We start from the raw sequence: 22,645 nt of genomic DNA on the forward strand, positions 1-22,645 counted from the left end.
TTAGAACTCGTTTTCCTTTCTGTCACTTTGGGGGAGGTCAGATTTGGAGATGATGTTCCATGTTCAGATTGTCTGTGTGCACACAGCCGTGTGTGTGTGTGTGTGTGTGTGTGTGTGTATGTGTGTGTGAGAGAGAGAGAGAGGGGGGGGGCTGTTGCTACTTGGCCTTCCCCACTTTGTACTGAACGGTTGGCTCTTCACGAGGAGGACGCAGGTTTTGGGGGAGGGGAGGGGAAGGAAAGAGGAGGCTTCTCCAGGATTTCCCTGTTGGTGCCGGTGTTCACCTGGGAGTTGGGGGGGGGGGCAAATGGGCTCCAGATGGGAGGATGCAAACTGAGCCCTCGGACCTGCTGGTCCCTTCGGTGCCTCTCCCCGCGCAAAGGGTCGGCGCTGCCACGGCGGGTCTGCGGCCGCCTGGCCCACTGAATTGCAGCTGGAACGGCGGAAGCGCTGGGAGCTTGTCTCCCGGTGCTGCCCTGGCTCCTCCCTCCCGAGGACGCCTCTCTGCAGCCGGCTCCGCACGACCTTGCCGCGATGCAGGGCCTCGCCAAAGCAGGACAGGGTGTGACCCCCCCCCCCGCCCCGCCGTCCTTGCGGGTCTCCTCTGACCCTGCCGCCTCCGGTCCCCTTCGCAAGTCAGGAACGGCCCTTCTGCCGCTCCCCCTTCGGAAGAGGAAGAGGCCGAACCCGGGAAAGCGTCTACATCGCCAAAGCGCCCCTCGGCGGGGGAGCCAGTCTGCCCTCCGGCCGGTTCTCACTCACGGCTCTCTGGCCTCAGCTGACTCCCCAGGGAGGGGGCTTCGTTCCGTTTTACAGAGTCAGCCCTCCAACGCGGTATTTCTGCATTGGGAGAATGCATTCCCAGCGGCTGGAAACCCAGGCCGCCCTTCGGGGCCGTCGCAACGAAGGGCGCCGAAGGCTCCCCGCTTGCTCCTCGGTTCGGGGCGGTGGGCCTTTCTGCCGGCAGAGGGCGCTCCTGGCTTGTTGGCGTCCCTTGTCTGCTGAAGGCGCCTACTGCGCCGCCCCTCCCCCTCCCCCTCCCGCTCCCCCCCACCCCCGGCTCCCAGTCCCCGCAAGCCTCTCGGGCAGGAGAGCCGCTGGATGGAGCTGGCTCCTCGCGTTGACCGCGTCTCGGCCAGCCGGGAGAGAAACTGCCCCTCCGTGCGACAAGGCCATTAATACACTGCCGGCTGTCAGCTTTAACGAACGGCATCTCCATAAGTGGGTTTTAAGAAGATCGTCCCATGCATTCTGCCTTGTGGGGGGGGGGCAATTTGACAACCTGTGGATTAGGGCGCAAGGTCTGGCGGGGGCGGTCCTTTATTTTTGAGCCCCTTGCAACATTGTGGGTGGTCAGACTGCCCAGCTGGTGAAGGCTTTGCTCCGATTTTCCATTTGATTTCCAGGTAGACTGTAATTAAATTGCAAATGGAGTATTAGTGAGATCAGCAGTATTACAACCTTTGCAAACTATTGCCCCAGGGCAGAACAGCAGCCCCCCACGGTTGCCCTGGCGCCAGAGGGCAGCCCTGTGCGGAATGCAAGGGGGCTGTCTCTCCCCCCAAAGTAGATCTGCCCCCCGCAGGGCCCACCATGCCTTTTAGGGGGCCTCCCTCAATTCCAGGGAGCAGATAACCAAGCAGCTGTTAGAGCAGGCTTTCACAGCCTAGCACCCTCTGTGTGTCATGGCCTGTATTTCGATCCTCCTCTAATGCTCCCTAAAAGTGAAATAAGCATGTTTTTCTCTGCGCTATGACCTTTTGGGAGAGGGTTATCTTTGCACTGTTGCAGTATAGGAGTACAGCATTGTCACTCCCTTTTTCGGAAAACAGCAGGAAAAAGGGGGGGGGGGTGAATGCGCTCTGTGTTGTGATGGGCTCCTACTTCATTGTCCACTGAAGAAGACAGAAGAAGGAGGCCCATGGTCTCTGCCCCCACGCAGAGGTGCCATTTCTCTGTCCTTGGGGTCAGAAGCCACCACCGAGAAAATGCCGGATAGGTTCCCACGGCTGCAAATGAGCCAGCTGTGTCCTCTCCCCACTGAGACCTCGCTGTCCTGCCTCACGTAGCTGGATGCTGTGAAAGGTTGGCATGCCAGCTCTTCCTCCTCCATTGCCTCCCTCCTTTCCTGGTGTATTCCCCATTACTTTCCTCTGGCTCCAACTCCTGCCCTGCGCTGCCAAGGCAGTGAAACCACCACTCCCCCAGGCCGAGATGCAGAGATGGGGCGGGAATGGCTTTCTGACTCTGGAGCAAGCTGGAGGGAGATTGGTGCCCAGGAGGCTGAGCTGGACCCCCGCAGACCCTCCCCAACAGTGAGGGGGAGAATCTCAGAAGAGGGGGCAAACATCCCTGGGAGGGCCCATTGCTGTAGGAGACCTTTGAAGGGGAACAGTATATGCAGTACAGGGGATTATTTAACCTTAGAAAACACAAGTGGAGCTGGTTGGGAGGGGTTGCAGGAAATGTTTAACATGAGGTCCCTCCCTTCAAGCAAATGACATCATTATGTGGGGTCTTTACCCACCAGATAATAAAATGACTGCAGATAATTTTTGCAGGATCTTGAGCTGGAATTGTCCAACAGAAAACCAGTTGGTTAGATGCCCCCCCCCCCATTGGTCAGGGACTCTTCTTCAGGCACTACCAGGGAAGGGAAGGGAAGGGAAGGCCTTGGCAGGCAGTGAGATAGAGGAGGAGCCTTCCCCACCTGTGTGGCCTTGGGGTGGGTCCAAAGAGGGCAGCTTGTGGGCAGAGTAGATAACCCAGCAGATAGAGGAGATGCCGAGCCACGTGTGTGGAAGGAAGGGGCCGGGGCGGTGACCAGCAGCACCAGGAGCAGGGAGTTGCAAGCGTGCCCCGCTTTTCCTGGTGCTTGGGAGGGTGGGGGGCAAATATTCCTCCCCAGAAGCTTCCTTGCACCCTTTAGCCCAGGGCCAGAGTCTAGTCTGCCCTCTGCCCCACAGTGTTTTTGCGCTGGGATATCAATGTGCACCCAGTAAAGATGCAGAAAGCAGCCTGCTGCCGGATAAGCTCCAGCCCCTTGGGGAGGGTCCGGGTCCCTCTCCTGCCCTTGACCAGAGTGTGGCGGCCACAGGGCCAATTTCAGCCAAGCCCAAAGGGCCTCAGCTCACCCCTTCCCCTGCCAGGAGCACCGGGAGGAAAAGGGGCACCTTATTTCTCCCCAGCTCTGAGGGGAAGCCACCCGCAGGAGCGTGATCCTCAGGCCAGGCTCTCTTTTCATTTATTCTTGAAGCAAAAGGTGGGGCGGCAAGTCATTTGTAGCTCGTCTGCCAGATGCCAGGACATGGGAGAAGGGTCCCAGTGGAAGGAGAGGAGACGAGGAGGGGGGGCAAGGGGTGGAGCCGGGCCTTTGGGAGCAGGAGGATTGCCCCTGTCATCGCCAAAACTGGGGACAGCAACCCTCTGCCGGAGTTCACCCCAGGTCACGCGCCTGAATTCAACTTAAATATGTAGAAAAAGCCATATAATCCTTTAATGTTGCACATACAAAAATCTGTACAATTATCTTTCCTATATGTAGATTCCCCACTTTGGGGGGGAGGGGTGTGTGTCGGCAAGCAACGAAGCCACGGGAGGTCATTGGAAGCCTTTTTTATACCAATGGCCTCCAGCTCTTTCCTAGCTCTGCTGACATCCCAGATCTGCCTGCCTGGAAACTGGGTTTTGGGGAGCTCGCGATGGGCGGAGCAGAGATTCGAGGTTCGCTGTTGCCCAGCCAACCGGCCAGGGCAGCTTTTTTCTTGCAAGCAAGAGGAGAACTGGGGGTCCATGGGCCTCGAGCTTTCCAGGGATGGCCCATGCCAGATGCTTCCAGAAGACCCACCCTTCCATGCAGGGTTTCCTTTTCCTGGGTGCCCCTGAACTCTGAGGACCTTTAGTTCATTGACTAGCACTGGCGGGCCTTGCCATGTTTACGGTGGGCAGGAGCTGAGCTGCCTTTTCAAGGCAGGGGTTGTAAAGCCCCTCCTGGCCCCCTGAAGCCACTGCCAGCATGCCAGGCCAGAAACAGCTCTGGTCACCCTCGGAAGACCCTTCCCTGCCTCCTGGAACTGCTCTGTGGGCCTTTCTGGTGGGTTGCTGTGGGCGCATTGGCATTGGCAGCTGGCCTGGCCGGAGCGTGTGTGTGATCTCGGAGAGGACTTGGGTAGCACGGCTAATCTATGCACTGCTGCGTCAGCTGAACACAAAGCAAAGATGCAAACATTGGGTTGCATGTTTGAGATGTCAACAAGTTTCCTGGAAATCAGTTAATGAAGGAAGTGCCGTGAAGAAGCATTTGGGCAGCAAAATGAAGAGAGATGTTTTCAAAATGGCAACTCAGTCGAGCCCGTTTGTCCAAGATGTCTCCCCAATTCCACTTACAAAGGCTACTCGATACGCTTCAAAAAGGGTTGATCCGCATAGTCAAAAGTTGTGTGTGATTAGGAAGAGGAGAAGAGAGTTATCTGCTGTTTTAGAGAAGGTGATTGAAACAAATGGTAAGGAAAGGTAAACTTTTGCACAAGCTCGAAACTTGCTAAAGCCTTGAAAAAGCACATTTCTATTTTTTTTCTGTCTCGGTTTCGCAGGACGCTTGGAAACCAACCAATTAACCAGCCAACCACAGCTATGATCTGAAACAAGAGTTTTGAAATCCCGCTGCCTTTTAGCATTTAGCGTGTGCTCAGCTTGCTGAAATAAAGGAAACTCTCACATGGACAGACTGAATCTAGCCAAACATAGCACTTCTGAGGCAATCCTGTTCAACGCTGACATGTTCTATGAAGAACAACACTCTTTCCCTTCTCCCTGTAAACTGCAAGGATCCGTAGCTGGAACATAAAACAAGACTTCGGCCGGGACAACAGAAGCTGCATTTTGGTTGGGGAAATGGCCTCTGTGCAGCCAGAAAAGCAGCTATGCCATTTGCAGGGGTTGGGAGCTGCCAGCCAGCGATTCAAAGGAGACTGTACCAGTTTGTGCAGTTGTTGCAGAAGACTTGGCACTAAGTTCCCCCACCCATGTACCAGCTGTCACCAGCCTCTTTTGCAGCCCTTCCCAGCAGAGCCAAGAATGGCTCTCGGCTACGCCAAGGTTGGCAAGATGCTCTGGGCCAGAGTTCCCAAGGCTGGCGGGGTCTGCAGATGGGACAATGGAAGCCCAAGTGCCCCAGTGGGCAAAATCAAGGCAAAAAGGGACATGCCAACCTTGGGGTCAAGCCAGCCTTTAATGGCCCCTGCTGGCTGGCTTAGAAGCAGGCCTGGCAGTCCTGGTCGGGATCGAACGCAGAGCGTAAAAGGAAAGGCGTGGGTTGCAAGAGACAGCTAACTTGGGTTTCTCCACAGACAGTCCAGGCAACCCAAGGTGTTTGTCTGCATTGGGGGGGGGGGCAGAATCTTGCAGCACAGAGGGGACATCTCCCTTAGACATTCCTGTGAGGTGTCAGAGTCTGGAGCATTTGTTTCATATTTTGTTACCGCTCTCCTTACTGCATCTAACATGAAGGTTGAAACAAATGTCTCCCGTGCATTAGGACCTCCCACCAGAGTTTGCCATGGCTGTGAGGCTGTGAGGCCGGGGACGCAGCCTTCCTCCCCTGGAGAGGAAGGCTGGCTAGGAACTGTTTCCACAGCTGCTTGAAAATTGTAAATCTGGTGCAGCAAAAGGGAGGGAGGGAGGGAGAAGTTAACTTCTTTTTATTGCAGTCATTTTCCTCCACTTGCACGCAGAGGGCAGATTCTCAGTGCAGACTGCCAGGCCAAGGGGCAGCTAAGGAGAGCACCTCCCGTGAAGTGGGTCTTTCTTCCTCCATGATCCATCAAGAGATGAAACTCCAAGGCAAGCAAGAAGGTGATGGGTACGTTTTCAAGAATTTCTGGCACAAAAAGAGAATGAGCTCCACGTCCAGTTTTTTCTGCCAATGGGGACGCTTTGGGTGCAAAACGTTAGGATTTTTTTTCCCAGCTGCAGAATCACAGCGACACCCACCATTCAATTTGCACCACTCTGATCCTTTGAGCAAGCCAAGGCCACCAATATTCCACATGATTTCTGGACCACAGAAGAGCCAAGAAGTGGATTTCGGACAGCAGCCCCACAGCCAATGGCCTCCTGCAGCTCCGGCCCAGCGATGCCAAGGGAGGGGCTGGTCCGGACCCGCTGCTTTCATGGAGGCAGAAATAAACAGGCTGTGTTCTGGAGCGCCACCTAGTTGTGGGGGAGGCACTTTGCCAGTGCCAACCCCATGTTCCTTTCCAGGCATCGGCAGAGTTTGAGCGCCCAAAAAGCAACGCTGGTGGCTGAGCTGGTGGCCTTTGATCGCCACGCAGTGGAGCTGCTTCTGTGCTGGGGGAGCAGCGGGGTGGCCCTGCCAGATGCCATGCTTTGGCGGCTAGTTCTGATGCCTCTTCATGTGCAGAGCCAGGTGGTCTGAGCGGGAGAAGCAGCGGCCGCAGGCCAGGCACTTGAAGGGCTTGGCTCCGGTGTGCTTGCGGTAGTGCCTGGTGAGCTCATCCGAGCGGGCAAAGCACCAGTCGCAGCCATCCCACGTGCACCGGTAGGGCTTCTCACCTGGAACAGAGGAGAAAAGGGAGCCCGTCAAACCGTTAGGAAAGCTGCTGAAAGCCCCCAGCCCTGCTTCCCTTGGAAGGGTGTGGGAAGATGCTTCTGCCTTCACTGAAATCTGGTGGCTCTGACTGGCACTCACTCCTTTTACTAACGGTTCCGGAGAGGGGAGAGGATGGCAAGTGGTGGAAACCGAAAGGACCAGGAAGCTGCTAGTGGAAGAGCTGGGAATAACTAGGAAGGAAGCCCAGCTGCTGGCGAAGGAAGAATAGCTGGAATTCTGCCCCTTGTTTGAAAAAGTTGGTGTTTTCCAAACACAGGGAAGGGAGTACACCTCCCTGATTTTGGCTTGTCCCACGTAAAAGCTAAGCCCGTTCTGACACGGTTTTCTCAAGCTGACCCATGAGAGCCTCCTGGGTGAGGTGCCAAATCAGACGCTGGCCAGACTGGGGTTGCAGGAACCCGCTAGATGCCCACAACTCTGTTGGTCTGATCCGGCCAAGAGAAGGAGAGTTTGTGGCTCCCTTGTCTGCTTGCTCGCAATAGGCGGTGTTTGGGTGTGCCCGTTTTTGAGTACTGGAGTGGAAGGTGGTGTTATCTTGAACACAGACTCTGCTGTTTTCACACTGTTGCAAATTGCCCCACATTCTTGCCCTCCTTCAGATAACTAGCTGGATCTCTAACTGCTAATGCCTTTTCAGGGACAAGCAACTGGGGAGACAACGGGGCGCTCTGTTCTTACAGAGACACCTACTCCCTGCCATGTCCTTCATTACATTTTTACTCCCCTCCTTCCAAGGGGCTCAGAGTAATACCAAAAGTCTCCCTCCACCCCAGTCTTTTATTCCCAGAGCAATCCTGGATGAATGGGAATCTGAGATGGGAACTGGTGATGCCACAAAAAAAGATCTAAATCAGAGTCAAAAGATCCAGGTCGGAGGCTTTCACCGCCATATGTAACAGCAGCATGTATCATGAATGTTCTGCATGGCTCACTGGCATGCACTTTGAAAACCATGGCTGCATCCTGGCAGGCAGATGCTGCATGTTTGCTCCTGCAGGTGCAAAGGAGTCCTGAACCAGATCAGGCCCGAGCAGAATTGAGCCCTCTGGCCTCGAGGGAGGTGGAGCTTCACTTTGCAAATTGCAGAGCAGTTTATGAGAAGCCTCTTGAGAATTTTACAACCCGCCTGGGATCGTTCAGATTTGTGCAGAACCAAACTGGCATGTTATTTTCTGCCTGTGCGGACGGGGTTGGCTGTGCGAGTCAAAGCCATTGTCCCCAGGAAGGTCACACTCTGCTTCGAACAATAGCCAAGTTAGTTTCCAGGATTGAAACCAAACGCTTTCCATTGTCCCCAGAAGCAGCTGCTTCTCCCAGGGCAACACGGCAGAGCAGCCACAAACAATGGGTACCGTAGCTGCTGGGAGCTGCTCGGCAGCTGACTATATGTTTACTCCCCTGAGGCTGGTGGAGCAAAGAAGACCCCCTTGCGGATTAAGGGTGGTGAGCGAGTCTGCCATAGGAAATGCTTCCTTTAGGCACTGCTGAGGAAAGGCTGGAGGAAGAGCCCCCCTCGCCCTGCCCTTCCTAGCAGCAGAGACCCTCTGCACTGCCTTGATGCCACCTGTGTTGCGGGCGCTCCAGCGTGCCACTTTTTTGGCACACTCCTGTTAAAAGCGCAGGATCCGCTGCAGCTCTCTTGGGACCTTCTTAGGCATTTATCTTCCCCCTTCCCTCACAGCAAATTGCTGGCAGATTGACCCTTCCGAGGGCAGCTGAGCTCCTCCTCCAGAGAAGGTGCTTGCCACTGGCCAGGATGCCTTCCAAGGCGTGGAAGAGAAGGGCCTCGGAGAACCAAGTGGCAGCAGGAGCTGGCCTTCCTCGCTGTTCTTCCTCAGCTGCTTTCTCGTGCTGATTCCCTCAGATGGCCATCAGCCGCTCGACGGGGTTGAGGCTACTAATTGCACAGCCGAGGTGGCAATCCCTGGCCGTGTGCAGCTGCTGAGCATCCAGAGAAATTTCAAGGTTAAAATGGCCCCTCTGGAGCAGCACAGCCTTCTTCAACATTGAGAGCCTGAGTGGGAACAGGAGGCCCCTGGGAAGCGAAGCCCTTCTGTTCCCACTCTTCAGCCCCAAGTATGGCTCAGAATCATGCTGCTGAGATCTGGCCCTTTCAGGGCTGAAAATGGTGTTCAGGCCATTTTTCAGGGCTGGAAAGGAAAGCGGGAAGGGGGGGACTCCTTGCTTCATCCCTTCCTCATGAAACAGCAGGCTGAAAAAGATGGGCTGCCTCTCTTGCAGGGGCGCCATCAAGTCACTGGAGCGCTTCCTGCGGCCCTCCCTGAAGGTCAGAGGCAGAGCAAGGGCCAGCCCACCTTCCTCTGTTGCCCACCTCCTCGCTCTGCCCTTTGGCAAGCACTGATTCTTCAATCAAAAACATCAGTCTGAGTTTTGGTTTTCAGTGCAAAGAGCAGCAGCAGCTTTTTGGAAATGGAAACACCCTGCCCTCAGAGCAAATATTCTCCACTTGAAGGCTTGGAAAGGTGATTTACATTTTGGAAAAGGGTCTGCACTCCTGCCATGTCAACCTACCAGTGTGAGTCCTCTGGTGTGCCTTCAGGTGTGAACTTTTGGTGTAAACCTTGGTGCACCCTGGGAAAAAAACAGAAGGAAGGATGAATGGCAGGGACCAAGGGGCTGCTGGCCCAGGGCAGGGACTGGAGGCTCGAGGGGATGGTCCGGATGGGTTTTCCCAGGGCTGTAGCCTGCCATCACTCGGGGGGGGGGGGGCTGGACTAGAGGGAACTGCTGCCAAAGGGCTGACAGTGTCCAGGAAAGATCCCTCTCTACTCATCCAAACGCCTTGCGGGCCATGTAAGAGGATCCATTCACTTGCCAACATATTGACCGCTGGGCAGAGCCCCTGTTCTTAAACAGTTTCAACACCCCTCTTCCCGTGATGTCTCGGGTGGCCTCTAGTGCAGCCATTTAAAGGATGTTGCATCTTCCATCTGTCCCTGTTTGGTGGAAATTTTGTGGAAAGGAGAAGGATAGAAGAAGCGGTGGAGAAACAGGAAGATAAGCGGGGGGCGGGGTAATAATTCATTGTTAAGCACAGAGTAGCTACAAGGCTTTGGGTGTTCTGCTCTCTGCTTCTTTCTCCCCTTTCTTCCTCATTTCCAGAGGTCTAATTAGGATGCTGGCAGCAGGGTCTCTACTTGAAACTACCAGAAGGCATTCCCCCCCACCCCCTTGCATAAAACTTGTACTGCTCTGCACATTTCCCAGAATTCTTGTTGCTTTAATGGAGAAGCGTCTGGATTCAAAGAGTGGGAAAGAGGCTAGGAGGTTTCTCTGCCCTTTGTGGACCAGGAAGTAATCACGGAGGGGGACAAGATCTAGGACTGGATGGGAAACGGTTTCCAGGCAGGGATCTTGTCCACAAAGGATCCCGTCCTTCCAGGGAAGAGTCTGAAAGGGCCAATTAAAATACAACCCTAGTGAAAACTACCTTCCCAATCTGGCACCCTCCTGATTATTGGGTTTTTGTTCCTCTTGCTAAGTGGCTAAGAAGAATGGAGGCCCTTGTTGGGGCAGGTGGAGTTAAGGGACGGGAAGACCGAACCCCATGGGCCTCTGAGGATCGGAGCAGAGGCCTTTGTTTCTGAGTCAGCCAGGGCAGCCAGGGGCCTTCGGTTGCTCCTGCCGGACTTTACACCATCCCGCGAGGTGCTCAGATCTGATGGTGGCGGTTTTGCTGCCTCTGCATTAATAGCTGCCCTTTGAACAGCGAGTGATGCATCTGACTATGTACACCCAACTCCCTAAAATCTCATCCCGCTGCCACAAGAACTGAATTCATGGTTAAGGGACAAAACATTGGTTGGCTTTCCCGGGAGAAAGTCAAAATGCTGCCCCGTTTACGCTGACCCCAACTGTGCACACCCACATGAGCTCTGCAGCCAGATGAAAGGTTGCCAGGCTCCTACCGGGATAATCACAGTGGTGGATCCTCCTCTTCTCCAGCTCTGGGTTGTTCCGCCGGTTGTACTTCGGGGTCTGCGGGACGAGGTGTCCCTGGGTGAGGGTCCCATGGGCACTGGGCACATGGCTGATCTGGCCGGGGGTGGCCAGTTTCAGTCCGAATGTGGCCTCATAAGGGGGGGGAGGCGAAATGGTGTTGATGGGCTCGGGCTGATTCTCAGGGCTGCCAGGCTGTGAGTTGGGAGGCGAAGGGGGCAGGCTCACTGCCGGGACGGGGTAGAACTCCTCCGGCACGCTGAAGCCACCGAGGCCTTGGGAGGCAGCCGGGAAAGACTTGAGCTGCCCAGCTGGCCGCAGGGGCCGGGGAAAGGCTCTGGAGTCCACCCCGGGGCTGCCAGTGGACATGGCCACCCCGCTGATGCTGCTGGTGGCTGTGGTGCCGCAGGTAGAGTGGGCCATGGTTGTCATCTCCCCCGGCAGCTGGTAAAGCAGGCCTGGCTGTGGGCTGACCGAGTGGGGGATTTCGGGGCAGGCCAGCTCTTGCTTGACAAAGATGCTGCTGGCGGCCACGGACTGAGGCATGCTGAAGACGCTGGTGAAGTCTGGTAGCGTCTGGGTCGCCCCAGTGCTGGCTGGGCAGGCCTGGGCAAAGCAGGTGCTGGGTTCCATCTTGATCTGGGGAAAGGGCGCGAGGGGCTTGGTGGGCCGGTAGATCCCCGTGCGCAAGTGTGTGGTATCCGGAAGGATCACATTGATGTTGACGCTGTATGGTGCAGATGGAGGCTTTTCAGTGGAGAAATACTCATCCACCACGGAGGCACTTTCCCGGCGATACTTCTTGTCTGCTGCCATTGGCGTGGGGGGCATTTGGCCAGAGAGGTACTTGTCCATTTCGGTCCGTGCCTGAGTGGAAATCCAGAAGAGGAACAAGCAGTGAGGAAAGAAGGGCCAAGGCCTGTGCGCAGCTCAGCATCCCCCCTGCCCCATGTCCACCCCAAGGTTGGTGGCCGTCTCTATCGTTGCTTGCATTAATAGGTGCCCCCCGCGAGCAAAGACAGTGAGCAGCTTAAGGGCCCCCCCTCACAGAAAGGCTTTCTGTGGATGGAGCACGCCATGAGATTCCTGCGGAAGCTGCATCCAAGGAAGGCCTGCGCCCAACTGCTGAGGAAGCGTCTCGGGGGCACCAGACTCAAAGCCAGCACAGGCATCCCAATGGATGGCTGTTTTCACAGTTTATGGTCACCTTCCCTTCCCTTCCCTTCCCTTCCCTTCCCTTCCCTTCCCTTCCCTTCCCTTCCTTACAAACGCAAGGAAAGGAAGCTTTTTTAGGTGAGCGGAAGTTGGGTTGTGCAATGGCTGCTCTGTGACCAGGTGCCCTGGGGGGTGTTTGCCTGCTTCCTCTTTTCTTCTCTCACCCTGAGGAAAAACTGTTTTCCTTGGAGCAGCCTCTCCATTGCCAGCTTCCTAGTGTGGTCTGGGGCCCTTCCAGGCAGTTGTTTTTAAACTCAGGAGCAAATACCTGCTAGGCAGTACCAGGAAACCACCCAGAGGCTCGAATGCCAAGCATACCTGGATGGAGGCACGGCCCGCTTGCTCACCTATGGCAGTGCAGACAGCAAGCTCTGAGGGCCCAGACACTTGGTCCTTCCAAACACGCCCACCATGAAGGGAGCTGGGGAGCACCAGGTCGAGGAAGGCTGCCACCCCCTCTGGTCCTGTGCTTCCCCATCTCCCCCAGCCATCCTTCCTGCGGGCCAGGCTTTGTCGGCCACATTCAGGCTGTGGGTTCTCAATGTCCTCTGTGGAGGAGGCGGACCATGCCCAGCCCTTCCCAGGTGGATTGGCGTTTGATTATGAATGCTGCGGGGTAGATCCCCTCCATGCTCAAAAAGAAGGCCGGGGATCTGAAAGCACCAAGAACTACTTGGGAAGACAACTTCTCCCTGTGGAAAGAATCCTCTTAGTTCATTCCAGAAATGCTCTTTTCACATTCTGCCCATCAGCAGGAAAAAACAGCACCTATTTTCCGAAGGGTACCTAACTTACTCTCATGCAAGCAAAACAGAGATTGCAATTCAGAACTGACCGGCCTGCTTTTCCTATCAGTCAAGAGCAAGGCTTTTACCATTCTGTGTTGGTTTTGGACATTTGGCGAGAGACTTGGTTCTTCTCTGGACCTGAACACGGTACAAACATCCTGCTTGCATTGATGAGGACTCCAGGACTGGCAAGCAGCAGCAGGCACTGATGGCAGGTTCTGAATGGCGCGGCCGGCAAGGCAGGCTGCAGGGAGGGTGAAACACTCTGCCCAGTTTCAAGCTAGTCCAACAGAATAATCCTGCTTTGGCTGTGATAGTCTTCACGCTCTGTTGCAAAAGTCTTTGTCAAGTCCTGACAATGAGGGCCATCTCTCAGGGTCCTGGTAGCCCATGATCTACGGGCATCCATCAGCTCACGTTTGGTTTTAATTCTTTGGTCTAGCTTGATACCTTTTAATATCTGCTTCTTATTAACTTGTATTGTTTTAAAAAATGAATTCAGTTGTCTTCCAAACCTTCCTAAATAGTTACAGTTGGGTACAAGTTTACAGTATGTATAAACAATGATACTTTTAGGCCCTAGAAAAATCAAAACAAAGCTAACTGAAAACAAAAAAGAAACTAGATAAACCCCCCCACACACACACACACAAAACAAAGCAGAAAAACAATCCATTGGACAGAAACAAAAGAAAAAAATAATTTTAAAAGCCCATTAATAAAAAGCAAAGTTCAAATTGCAAAATTTCACAACTGTTCCACAACGCCAAAATCTTAATGTTATGTTCCTACAAAGCCATTATGATTCCATTTTTAAGCAGTAAACTGAACCCAGAAGGCGGAAATGCCTGGCCTGATCTTCCTCTCTGCTGAAGCAAAGCCAGTTCAGAGCCTGAGGGCTGAACGGATGGGCTGCCCAGGAAGAATCCCCCCACCCCGTGCTGCTGCTGCTGCTGCTGCTGCTGCTGCTCCGGGCCGAGGGTGTGAGGGTGCCAGCTTAGCACCTTGCACCCAGCAACCCCCCTAGCCAAACATTCCTGGTGGATTATCCCACATAATAGGAGATCACGGCCTTTGGTCCCCTGATTGTGGCAGGGCCCAGCAGATAGCGATGGGGCAAGGTACACTCCGGGAGGTGGGGGAGGGAGGAGCCCCTGTAATAACTCTCCCTGGAATCAGAAGGCTCCCCTTCCCTGCCCCCAAGTGTGTATGTGAGAAGAGAAGCAGCGTTTCCAATCTCTAAAAAAGGTAATTAAAGAGATTTGGGGGAAGAGCCCCGATTAAAAAATCCATCAATCTCTCTGTCTGCATTCCTTCAAAAGAGGCTGGATTTAAATAGAAAGCACTTATACTTTTGTTTGGCTCAATGTCAAGCTTTATTGTCTCTCTGGTAAAAAATTGACCAGAGTCAATATTTGCTTCTCTGATCATTCAGCCTTGGTATTGACCTCAGACTCAGCCGGGGCCTGGCTTCACGCCAGTCTTTCTCCTAGAACTCTCGGGCGCGAGTTGAGCCCGGAGGGGCGCCTGGCCCAGCCCAGGGAGACCCCCCAAAGTCTAACCATTGATGCCTGAGGCGCCTGGCAGAGGTTCAGCACAGCCTCTTCCAGTTTCCTTGGCTTCTGAGCCTTGATCTCTAAGGAGGAAAAAGGTTGTTCTGCCGCTGTGCGTTTCGCTGACATATCCGGAAATCAGCCTCAACAATAGATGGGGCCCAACTTATCCCTGTTCTTTCAAGTTGCAAACGTTGTGCCAGGTTCCTGTCTGATGACGCCAGCAGAGTGTTCAGTGAAAATCTCTGGGCAGAAGCAGTGCCACTCCTTTGAAGCTGGGCCTGGCAACGCCCACTCCAGACTGCTCTTCCTGGGGCACAACCTGGCATCTAGCCAGGAACCTCCAAGGGGACGTGGATGTCGTGAGCCACAAGCCTGCTTTCCCGAAACCAGACCTGAGCCCTCCAGCTGGAGATGCTCTCCGGCTGAGATTGATGGGGGTTGTAGTTCCACTCATCTGGGCAAGGCAGAGTGGCTCAGACGGATAATCAGCCAGATCTCCCTTGCAGTTGCAGGTAACTACAGGTCACCCAGCCCTCTCGCTTCACAGGCGAAAGCTATCTGGCCCTTGGAAATCATCCTGCCGCCCCCTCCCCAAAAGAAATAGATGCCCCTATGCCTTGACACAGAACAACACACAGAGAGAGAAAAGCACCCAGGAGCCCAGGCAGCGAAGGAGCCGTGCATTGCAGAGCCCCGATCCCTCTCTTGCCACCACTGCCGCAGATATGGAGAAGACCTAGGGACCAGCTGGCATTGCTGAATTGCTTCCTACAAGGAAACAGCAGACTTGCTTTCTTGGCTTGTGTGGCATTTTAGCAAAATCAGTCCGCAACCAAAATGGCACTGGGGTTACCTTTGCATTAGATTGCCCGAGTTTTATTTCAGAACTTTCCATAATCATTGGCAATCTAGAATTTGATAAGCTTTTATCTGTCTTTTATCCAATTGTTCTCGCTGTGATCAACAATCTGAAAAATGCTTCATCCTTTTGATTTCACATTTACATTTTTGATAGGTCTTTTCTGGTTGGAGAAATAAATGTTGCTCTGGGTAGGGAAGGTCAAGTAAGGGAGATTCACAGCTACCACAAACGTGGAACCTTGGTGAGCCAGGCCACCACAGCAACTTTCACCCAGATCGGTGCAAGGGCTACCTTTACCAAGACAAGCAAGCTAAGGTCCCAGGATCCAGCCAGGAAACAGGAAGTATTGCTGAGTGCGAATTCAAACACTCTGACAACAGTTACGTTGGACCTCTGTCCTGTTGGTTATCTGCATGTCTACCTGGTCAAATGTCTACTCAACCTTGAAGCAAACTTGCCAACTGGTTTTAGGTGGAGTTCAAAATCCTGACAACATTAATAATCTTGGGGGATACCACATTATATGTACAAGAACAAGGGTGCACAGTATATCTACCAGGTCTAGGTGAGAAAATGTACTTCTTTGCTATGGGCCACATCCATTTTGAAGATAGTATTTCCAAAACTGTTTCAATCAGCCAGCAAATCATGAGATGGTTTGTTTGGGACCAAATTATGAGCCTATGTTTATTTAGTATCAGGCACACAGTTCCCTTGGTGTGTTTTCCCATCACTGGAAGACCTGCAGCTCTCCTCCTGCACGGTCTCTACTGCCAACGCAGAAACCTGTCTCTGGCGCTTCTGGAATGAAGTGTGGTCCAGTCATGTGGTTGCTGGAAGGAGGAACAAGCCAGGGAGTCAAGAAAGTCTCTTGCAACCTCACATGGAAATGTAAAATATGAACCACCTTCTATCAAGATACACCACTGGCCCATTAATCCAGTCTGCAGTTATGGACTGACAGCAGATTCTGAACAGAGGGCGTCTTGCCAACGTTTGGCTTCCCAGGACCCTCTCCCTGCACACTGAGCCTGGGACTTTGAAAGCATGGGCTATCTCTCCTCCCTACACTGCTAAAGAGCAGCCCTTCTACCGAGGCCACCTCATCCCTGGAAGGAAAGCCAATTCAGTGCATGTTTAGTGCAGGCCTAGATTCATTGCAGGGTGCTGTGCAGTGCTCTGAGACAACTCCAGCTTGGTTAGCTGCTGTTCTGGTTGCCTGATCTTGAGGGCAGGTTTCCTATAAACAGTTTGTTTTACAAAAGAGTAGAATGGATGTTGGGACAAAGGAAGGCTATTCTAAGGCACAACTCTGCCCAATATTGAGACTGGAACAAGGGGTGGGAAGGTCAAGATTTGAGAGGGAGAGGGAGAGGGAGAAGGGGAGGGAGGAGCTCGAAGCAACACCATTTAAGTTTCAAAAGTGGGAAGTTGAGCTGGAGGCTGGCAATACGTTTGTCCCGGTGAGTTTCCAGAAGACATACATTGATGACCTTTGTAAGGGAAAATGCAGCTGCCAACCTCCTAAGCCACCTTGTTTGGCAAGTAAAACAAAGTTTTCAGTTCACAGATCAAAAGAGTAGGAGAATCTGGCCAGATCTCAACTCTGAAAGATGTTCTAGACTGTGCATTCCAGGAAATCCCAGGAACAGGCAATAATGGCAGGCAGGAGCCAAGGCCTCCATTCTGCTTGTGCAGCATCCTACTAACCTAGTCTAGTCCTTTAGCTGTTCCCCCCTACCCCCCACCCCCCGATTTAGGAATAAAGAAGAATATGGGCCCACCCAGGATCAATCAGGCCTTACAAACTGACATTGCCAAAAATATTTTTCAAATGGTGACGAAGGAGGGTAGCAGGATATTACAGTATTGACGAGGCAGTCGTGGAGACAGATGTTCCCCTCCATAAACTCCGGAATAAGAAGTATGCTGATTCTTTAAGAGGGGAGGGTGCAGTCCGGTGTGACCCGAATGTTATAAATTCAAGAGTCCTCATAATTTCTCAGAGCTGCCTTCCCTCCAAATGCCAAGAGGACCCCCTTGCTTGCCAGGACACTTCTCTGCTCCTTCTCCTTAGCCTTCTTTACTGAAGACCCACCATGTTCTCTGCCAACAAGATGGCGCCAGGAAGCCTTGCACTTGAGGTTAATTATTAGCTAGTTTGTTGGGCAGATTGAGCAAGAGAAAATGGAGGGAGAGTTGGCATAAAATAAAGAATTCTCTCAGGGTGGGAATCGCGTACCTCTGAGATGGAATATGCTCTGCCAGCGGGAAACTGAAGGGCCAATTCTCTTGAGATCAAAATTTCCTTTGGCGTTATGCAAACAGAAGACAAATTTCAGTATCACTGGAGAAGGGGACCCATTTCTGTTCTTCTCCAGAGTGGTTTGTTCCAAGAAGTGCCCATGAAGGAGGCCAGCCACTTCCGTCTCCCAAATGGCCCCACTGAAGATGGATCCTTGGGGGAGGGGGGAGTGAGCTGCTCCTCCTCTTTGCGCTCATGTCAACAATTTACAACAAGCAAGTTACAGTGGCTGGTTCCTTTGAGAAGCCGAGGCTGGCTCATCGGTCCCAGGTCACAAAGCCCAGGTGAACAAGCAGACTGGCTTGAGAGGGCAAGGTCCCCGGGAGAGGGTTCCACTTGTTATCTCCCACCACATGACAAGCTGCTAATATGTGGGGCAGGAGGATTCCTCCATCAAGGCAATATGTCTGTGGGGCTGGGAAGATCTTTCCATCATTGTGGTCACCTGCAGGTCACCTAAGCACTGACCCTGAATCCCAGAAACCTTTCCTGAGGTCAGGTGAGTTCTGCTGAAGTTCCTGCCTTGCCCTCCATAATGTAAGCTGCTGCTGACACTGCCTAGACCACGATGGGGCAGATTGGCCAACCCTTGGGCCTCCCTGCAGTGGAGGCACTGAGGAGAACCTCCTCCCTCCATAAGAGGACCTCTTGCTTTGAACTGGCCTCCCTTTGGCTTGAAAAGAGGGCCAGAGGAGAACTTCCTTCCTCCCCCCCTCCACAAATGCCAGGCCACCCAGTTCGGCAGCGGGGGAGAGAGTCTTACACACACACACGATGGCACAACCGTCTTCCTGCCTTTGGCCTAGCTCTATAAAGCATGAGGCTGCCTGTGTGTTTCTTTCAGAAATTGGAAGGAAGCAGAAAGGATCCACCAGCATCTTTTCCCTGGTGGAAGAGTGACTGTGCCCAGCAGTGTGCCAGTCAGGTTGGCCTCCACCTCTTTATCCAGCCCTTCATCTCCCGGGGGCGGGGGGGCACGGAGCTGGGGAATCTCAAGGAGAATTCCATTCTAGTGATTTCCAAAAACAACAACCCGGATGGCAAGAATGGCACGTAATCTCAGTGGGCCCTTTGGAGGAATGTTTTTGCTCTTTGGCTCAGAAGCTCCCAGCAGGCACCTGGTCAGAGGACCTGGCTCTCCCTAAAGAAAGACACGCCGCCCTTCCCAGTGAGCACGAAAGAGAAGACCCCAGAGAGGGTTGGGGGCCTTCTCTTGATCTCACTTGCTCCTACCAGCCCTCCCTAAAATACAACAACACCCCTGGGATCTGCATACCAGGCACAGTTGAACAAGGCCAAAGTCAGACTCCCTATTTCTCTAAATCAAAGCTTTTGTTTTTCTCAGCTGCTTGTTTCAATCCGTCAGAAGTTGATCTATCGCCTGCTTGTACACAAAAAATTATTCACATTTTCCTCCAGGCCAAATCCAGACCCAGCATAAATTTTGGTGAACCCCTTCATTTCCAATAGCCTAAAATCTCCAGTGACTTCTCTGCTGATGCCTACCCCAAACCAAAAATGAGAGGGAAAAGAAGGATATGGTTGATTTCAAAACTTTCTGATCTCATCCACATTTCTGATTAAAGCAACATTCTCAACTTTCTTGAAAGAATGTTTTTCCTGCCCATCCCAAATGGAATGTTATTTTTTGTTGGACCCACCTCCAGAATGTTCCGGTGCCATTCCACACCTCTCTTACCTGTGCCAAATCCTGTTGATTCTCCAGTATTCGTATGGGCGGCTTGATGTCTTCAAAGACGGCCATGTCGTCACTGGGTTCCCTAGCCATCGCAACGGGCTTCAAGGGCGTAAAGGCTGCACTTTCATCTGAAACTGGGGAGCTTAAGACAAGCCCACTACCACTCATCCTGTCTGCGTGCCCCTCTCCCACCTCGCTGAGTTGTGAAACCCAGACCAGAGAGGAAAAACAAGTTTTTGGACGGGGTGCCGATCAGGCGTTCTGAAGCATGCCTGCCTGCTGTTCCTGGTCTTGAGGAATCCAGGTGCTCTGTAGCCTTAAGAATCCCAGTCTCTTTCAGCAAATCTTCACCTGTCCTGGAGTGGGAGGTGCTCCGACCTGGCAAATGTCTGCAACAGCCAATTGGGGAGGAAGCAAGCGCCACCCCAGCCAATGGCAGAGCCAAAAGCCTCTTCCTTCAGGCACACAAGATACAGGGTGTAGTGGAGACTGAGCTGGACAGATGGACAGATGGACGGACGGACGGCAGGAGTTGTGGCCATCAGCCACACTATGGGGAGGGAAGAGGCAAGGGAGGCTGAGGGGTTCCTGCCTGGTGCCTCCAGGAGGGATGGTTCCGCTGCAGCGGGCTGGATTGTTTGCAAACCATCACCAACCTCCGGTTTATCTGGACCATCTCACCATCTTTGAGGCCTAGATTAGGTGTGAAAGGCTGCTAGGCCTTTCAAATGTCTTCCCTCCGGACTTTGTCCTGAGCCAGAGCATGTTCCGAAATTTCCTTCGCAAAAGGCCCCGGCGCTGGAGAACCAAGGCACCCGTGGATCAATCATCTGGTGCCCCAAGGAGCCACACACACGAGGAAGTGTTCTGCTCCTGAAGGGGTCTTTCGAGAGGCGGTCAGGGCAGCCAGACAGGCCTGGGGATACTGGGGTCAGGATGGCTGCCTTGGCTTCCTGCGAGCTGGCCTTCATCTGCCTCGCCCCAAACCTGAGCATCCTTCCTGCCTCGCTGTCCATCTGCTCGTTGGCTTCAGTTAGCAAGACTAATGGCCCATCCCCCCAATCCAAGAAGGCCTCCTCCTCCTTCATGTAAATCAGCTTCTTGCCCTTGATGTCTCTGGCCCTGGACATCACCCTTTCAGGGGCCAATTTTGTCAGGCAGAGAAATCAGGATGCAAAAAGGCAGTGGTCCAGGCCCTCCGAAGAGCCTCAGCACAAGAGGTAGTGCCTTTCTGCAGCCCTGAAAAAATGCCAGATTCCAAAATTAACTGGCAAATTCCAGAAAAAGTCCATGTTTCAAAACATGAACAATTGTGGACTTCAATGTTGTTCCAAGAGTTTGTTTAGCTCTTATCTAGTTGCTATTTTACACAGGAGTAGCCAAGGATAGAAACTCATTGTGCGCGCAAGGCCAAAGAAGAGAGGAATTGAAAACAGACGTGTTCTGTGATGAGGGTAACAGGCCTTAAAGTGCAGAGGGACCCCAGTAGGTTTTTTTTAGTAAAATCTGGGATTGATTCATAGGCCTCGTGATTTACTTTAAAGCCCTTGTCTGATATTCAGTTTGGAAATCCGGATCTCTATATCTATCACTGCCTATAATTGGGGGGAAAAGGGTACATGTACATATACATATATCACACACATATATATGGAATTGTTTGAAATGCTCAGGAGTAACCATTAACGGGGAAAGAATGGTACTGAATTTCAGACAGATAAGAGGGGGATGTACCAGTAAACATTTTGAAAGGAAAATGTTTACAGACATTCTTTATTTCTTACTCAAACTGGATGAAAGCAGCAGACCAAGCTTTCCCTTCTGAGGGAGGGGATTAATCTGGCCAAATTTCATGGGCATCTGGGCAAAACCAGCCTTTCCAATCTGAGGTTTTCAAGGTGCTTCTTCTCAGCAGCTGCTTAGAGAGTGTAACGCAATTGTGGAGGAGGAACAATCCTGTGCAAGGAACTGGTACAGCGTCAGAAGGAGAGGCAGGAGGGATTGATTTCTGATCCAGGAAAATGGCTGAGGGCCTTTGGTGTGTCTTCTGCTCACCTGATGCCACGTGGTAGAAGCTTGACAGGATATGTGTGGCTGATGATGGTGGAACCAATGGCGGCATTGAAGAGCATCAGGGAATCCAAGTTTGGAAAAGGCCCAGCAGGCCAAGCTCCCCCACCCCCCAGCTTGGAACATCCCAGAATGCAAGCATCCCCAACAGGTGGCCGTCCAACCTCTGTCACCACCCTAGGTCATCCGTTGCATTGTCACACTGCCCGTAGTGGCAGAGACAAGAGACCAGGGCACTCAGCCTTTCCCAGATGAATTGCTGGGCTTCACCGTCTGCAATTCAGCCAGAGCAAATTCTTTTTCCTTCCCTTGGGTGAGAAAGCAGTAGAAGTCTGAGGGCCTTCCAGGCAAGTGGGGTTACTGCACCAGGGCCCTCCAGCTGAACGTGGGGCGGCCCCATGCCCTGGATACACAGTATATGGTGGGATTGCAAAGTAGGCATCCATACCAGCGAGACCAGCAGAAGCCTTAACCTCCATGCAAGGTGGCCGCTGGCTGCTGCTCCTCCCTGCCTCAGCGCGACTTCACATCTTCCGGAGTACTCCAGTGGAGGAAGAAGACTTTTCCGACCATGCTTGGCAGAGAGAGGAACCTGAAGTACAGCCGCTCAGGCCACCCAGCAGCGGTTGGGGGCATCTGAAGCACAAAGGTCTGCCAAAGGCTTCCTTCTGGCCGTTTGCCTCTTCTTGCAGGCGAAGCCTGCCCCTTTTGACAGTTGCCTCTCACCCTTTCTCTGGGGAGGCAGACTTGTCTTGCTGGCCGAACTGGGATCTTTGAAAGGGTTGGCTCGTTTGGCTCTCAGGCCACATGGATAATGGGCGCAACAGGTCCTCTTCAGCAGGGGGGGCAGAGCTACCCGCTCCCTTAGGAGAGAAGAAGGAGACAGCAGCCACAGCAGAGAGCTGTGTAGGAATATGGAGGAGATATTTTCACTGGGATCCAAATGAAGTGATATGAGACCTGTGAACACACCTCCCGGGCTGGTGTTTCCAGTAACAGAGTTTGAACGTTATCCTTATAATTCTCCTCTAATTTCTCCTGGCAAATTTATTATCATGAACACTTGGCATCCAGACTTGGATATTTAGTGACTGTTTATGACATTCCAACTTCAAACTGCCAGTTCTTAGATGTGTAAAGAATGTGCTGGCAAACCATTGCCAGAGGTGAGGACAGGGATATTGTTTCCCTTTGTAGACCTGGTTGCAGGCTCTGCCGGCTGCTCCTGTGAGCGCCATGCCCCTCGCATCTCTTCTCCCTCTGGGCCCAGGTCTGTGTCTCAGAGGGCCAGATTTAGTCCAGGGGTCCTTCACAAAGGACCCTTGGATGGGCTCCCTGTGCAGCTTGCATGGGCACAATTGGCCACAAACGCTGCCAACAGAAAATGTCCAAGCAGAAGATAATTGCTTCACGTATGTGCCCCTTTCTGGAAGTCCAAGATGTGAATTGCTGATAGGATCAAGGCCATACCTTTGCTGGCAAATCTGCAGGCAGATAAGATATTGACACATTGCTTTGCTTCTATTGCTGAAATGAGACGCTCATTTTATCTGAGAAAT

General features: G+C 52.9%; 1 protein-coding gene across 1 annotated transcript; it reads right to left on the reverse strand.

The window, feature by feature from the left end:
• Window positions 1-6,367: 6,367 nt before the first annotated feature.
• On the reverse strand, window positions 6,368-19,437 carry LOC134504248 (Krueppel-like factor 5). Its single transcript, XM_063313364.1, has 4 exons — window positions 19,017-19,437; window positions 10,561-11,458; window positions 9,164-9,223; window positions 6,368-6,573 (listed from the first exon to the last, which is right to left on the reverse strand). The coding sequence occupies exons 1-4, from the start codon at window positions 19,182-19,184 to the stop codon at window positions 6,395-6,397; spliced, it is 1,305 nt and encodes a 434-aa protein (XP_063169434.1). The 5' UTR covers window positions 19,185-19,437; the 3' UTR covers window positions 6,368-6,394.
• Between the last annotated feature and the right edge of the window lie 3,208 nt (window positions 19,438-22,645).

Source organism: Candoia aspera, chromosome 12 (assembly GCF_035149785.1).
Source record: "Candoia aspera isolate rCanAsp1 chromosome 12, rCanAsp1.hap2, whole genome shotgun sequence".
In the NCBI taxonomy this organism is placed as follows: domain Eukaryota; kingdom Metazoa; phylum Chordata; class Lepidosauria; order Squamata; family Boidae; genus Candoia; species Candoia aspera.

Bases quoted from the DNA above. Each gene is read 5' to 3' on its own strand.
- LOC134504248 (XM_063313364.1), bottom strand. From the start codon at position 19,184: ATGAGTGGTAGTGGGCTTGTCTTAAGCTCCCCAGTTTCAGATGAAAGT. The intron at 9,224-10,560 runs GTAGGAGCCTGG...TTTTTTTCCCAG, and splicing joins CCACCACTGTGATTATCCCG to GGTGCACCAAGGTTTACACC. The intron at 6,574-9,163 runs GTAGGTTGACAT...CCTCTGTTCCAG, and splicing joins ACACCAGAGGACTCACACTG to GTGAGAAGCCCTACCGGTGC.